General features: G+C 30.3%; 1 protein-coding gene across 1 annotated transcript; it reads right to left on the bottom strand.

Moving 5' to 3' along the window:
- Positions 1 to 203: 203 nt before the first annotated feature.
- On the bottom strand, positions 204 to 2,125 carry LOC132310410 (protein LIFEGUARD 4-like). The gene is made up of 4 exons (XM_059808583.1): positions 1,541 to 2,125; positions 1,313 to 1,426; positions 731 to 888; positions 204 to 636 (listed from the first exon to the last, which is right to left on the bottom strand). Exons 1-4 carry the CDS (start codon positions 1,794 to 1,796, stop codon positions 430 to 432), a joined length of 735 nt encoding a protein of 244 aa, XP_059664566.1. The 5' UTR covers positions 1,797 to 2,125; the 3' UTR covers positions 204 to 429.
- Positions 2,126 to 3,919: the final 1,794 nt, after the last annotated feature.

Raw genomic sequence — 3,919 nt, 5'->3', positions numbered from 1 at the left:
AAAAGTCTCAAGAAAAAAGTTCGAATTCTAACTTCGAACAGAAAAAAGCCATGAATTTTGAAATGCTTTGTTCTCTATGTAAATGTGATTTCCCCTGCCTAATTGACTATCCAGTACTATCAAATATATCTATCTATCTATATATATACCTGAAGAAATTACACTTCCAGCTCAAATAAAAAGATACTGATAAACTAAGAAAATTCATGATTTGTAACTCAACGAGGTTAGGATCCAAGTACAAAAATGAAGACATACAATGCACTAAAATTAGTCATGTGATGAATCTCTATTGATCTCCAATATTCACAAACAGAATCAATTAGTTCATCCTAATTCACTTAGTCTGAAAATGCAAAGCTGATAGGCAAGCACTATGAACAAACACTCTAATTACTTATCAGTATTGTTCAAAAAAAAAAAAAAAAATTACTTATCTGCACCAGTAAAAATAGCAAGCAGAGAAAGGAAAAGGTTGATGATGTCTAAGAAAAGAGCCACTGCAGCCGGGACATATTGATCATAGTTGTAGCGTTTGATCAAGTTGTCTGTGTCATATAAAATGAAACCAGAATATACTATTGCTCCCACACACCCCCATATCATCAACCCTAATTTCCCCAGAGGGAAAAAGATCTGTCCATCGCGGGATAACGAAGAATGAGACTAAGAAGCAAATTCAATATCGAATTTTACCTAAAGCAGAGAGAAAACAATTCAATATATGTACCTGCATGAGAGAAAATGTGAGCATCACTAGGACAACTGCGAACAAAAAGGGCCCGAGAAAGTTGAAGTCCTGGCCTCTCTTTACTGCCCAGAATGTGTTGAGGGTTAAGCTAACAACCACAACCACTGTTAGAATCGCAGCCTCCAAAATTATTTTCCCTTTTGGCAAAAAAAAAAAAAAAAAATCATCAACTTGCTGAAATCAATAATCGAATTGCCATGAGATGCACAAATTAAACAAGAAAATAATGATACCAAAGATTATCAGGAGCTTGTATTTTCATTCATTTTATATATTTTACAAGTACTCGACAATTGATCATAGTGCAACTATTTGGCATAGTTAATTTAATTTATTTTTCATTTCTAAAGCTGAAACAAAAATTACAGAAAACATATGGCATATAACTTTGTGTACTTCTCTTTGTCTCAGGTGTGATGACAGCAAAACATACAGGTTTCTTCATTACTAAAATAATCCAAGATATATATACAAAACCCAAAGATTATATATTCATACACAAACACAGATTTATTTATCAGTCCGTATGAACAAAACAAAAAATAGAAATTTGTTGCATACCCTTTGAAAATGAGCACGACAATCCCACACTGAACGCCATCAGGACGGTGAAGGTCACGAGCAAGATCAAGTTCAAGGGATGACGAGTCTGATACATATGCAATAGAACAATAACTACAGCAAATTCATGAACACAAAAAAAAGTCAGTTATAGTTATATAGAGAGAGAGAGAGAGAGAAATTAGACATAGTATTGAAAGTCGTAAATTTGATTAAAAAAATTCTTACGTATAACGGTAAGGATAATAATGGCGACATAGGTGGTGATGCCTGCAGTTGTGTGGCGGATGAAGTCCGAAATGGGGGTGGTGAAGACGACGGCGGAGGCGACACCGACGGTGATAAACAATTGGATTGAGATTATAACGTAAACTTTCCGTATAAAAGCCCAACGGTGCTCTGGTTTTTCCATCATATTGGGATAGAGTTGGTCATTATTGCCAGCTTCAATGTCATCATTCTTTTCAGCGCCAGATTTTCCCATTGTAACAGAATGAAACAGAGAAAATTACAGAAACAAACAATGGGTATTCAAGCTTTTTACCAATGAAATTATATAGACTTTGAAATTTTTGTTTTTGTTTTTGATTTTTTTTTTTTTTTTTTTTTTTTTTTTCTTTTTGAAAGGGACAAAATGAGAAGAAAGTTCTTACATTTAGTGATTTAGAGGGGTTTTACTAATTTAGGTGATGCTTGAAGTTTATATTTGAATTGTGTGATATTATTAGTTGCAGCAAAAATATAGGTAGATACGGTGTGTGGAAGCGTAGGAGTGAGTATACAGTTAGATATACATAATTATATATGGAATGTATAAATAGGCAGGTACGAGATTTGCGGTCTGAACGGCTTCTTCTTCATCTCTGGTTTTCTATGATTTCTTTGCGTTTGTTTTTGGAGGTTTCTCGAACTCACTGTTTCAGTTATGATTCACTGACTTTCGGAGGAAATAGAAAAATTTTAAATTTTCTCAAATTTTTTTAAATAATTTTTTTTCTAAAAATACAAACAAAAATTTTGATTTCTTGACAAAATTTTATTAAACTATAATAATACCATTTATTTTCTAGTAAGTTTCTTGTTATTAAAATCATAAATGGTAATTTCTTATAATTTCTTGAAAAAATATAATGGTATTTAAATAAACAGAAAATTAAATTTTCTTTTGTTCACTTTAGTTTCTTTTATTTTCACTTTTCGCTATCAATTTACATCTAATTAAATACAGCCTAAAAGATTTTGACATGAGTATCTTGGGGAAAAATTTTAAAAAATCACAAACCACCAATAAAGATTTGTTCTCTATTCGATAGTAAAGAAAAAAATTGAATGGAATGAGAGAAGAAGGGATTGATGAGACACTCTTATTGTGGAAGAAATTGTATATTTCATTCTTTTTGTTCCGTTAGATAAAAGATACGAGATTAATCTCATAATTTACTACGTTGGTTAAGAAAGAAGGAAAGATAACATTTTAATTATTTTTACCATTATATCCAGTAATATTTATAATATTATAATTTATAGAGTATGGTACTGGTATTTAAAACTTTTATAATTTAAGATAATATTTAATTTAAAAATTCTATAATTGTCCAATTGTCTTTCCTCCTTTCTTCCGCCTATTTTTGAATAGATGAAAATTTGTAAAGATATTCTCATTTCTTTCCTTGGTATTCTCATTTCTTTCCTTGTATCATTTATACTGAAGAAAGAAAGTTGGTATCTTCCTTCATATTTTTTTCTCCACGCCTCTTCCTTCCTTCTTACTAAACATTGCATTGGGCTTATTTGGTATACGTATTGTTTTTGCACTTTTATTTGGGTTAAAATCAGAAAACCCTCATTATTTTCAAATTTTGATAATAAAATCCGGATAATGCTTAACTACTCGCCGGTGAGTAACTTCACCGTATTCACCTCTTATGTGTTCCAATAATAAAATAACACATCACCTTTAATAATAACATAACCTATGCCCTCCTCTACTTTCTCGGATCAATCATTGAATAAATATGCAGGGCTTTTTTTACTAAAGCTAATGTGTTATTTTGTTATTGAAACACATAAGAAGTGAGTAACTAAGCATTGTCCATATAATCCCAACCTGTTTCAGAAAACCCCGACATTTTTAAAAAGTTATCTCATTACCCTAATATCGGTATCCAACCTGTTAACCAAGCTATGAAATGACAAATTTAACCTTACTATTTAATGTTAAATTAAAAACTAAAAATTATTTTTTAAAACTACAAAAATACCTTTTAATATTAAAAAAATTATGTTTTAGAGAGAGAGGGAGAGGAGTGGGAATTTTAGAGAGACAGAGGGTGAAGAAGAAGATTAAAGGGAATTTTTAGCCACTATTAACTAAATGTTTCAGCACTTTACAAAATAAAACACTTTTTACCAAATGCACTCTTTAATATGTACCAACTCTCGCATTGTTTCTTTTTAAAACTAACAAATTGTCATTTTTATTTTAAATATGTATATTACTAAGTTAAAGATTTTTGAAAATTTAAAAGACAATTATGAAAATTTGGCCTTTTTTTTTTTCTTTTTTTTCTTTTTTTTTTTTTTACTTTTCAAATGGGATAACTAATT

The sequence above is a fragment of the Cornus florida genome, unplaced genomic scaffold (genome assembly GCF_030987335.1).
Source record: "Cornus florida cultivar Cherokee Brave unplaced genomic scaffold, ASM3098733v1 CherokeeBrave_3.0.0_Hap2_Chr05, whole genome shotgun sequence".
NCBI lineage: Eukaryota > Viridiplantae > Streptophyta > Magnoliopsida > Cornales > Cornaceae > Cornus > Cornus florida.
Note: the sequence above shows the minus strand (reverse complement) of the source record. Positions and strands in the feature narration are given on the sequence as shown.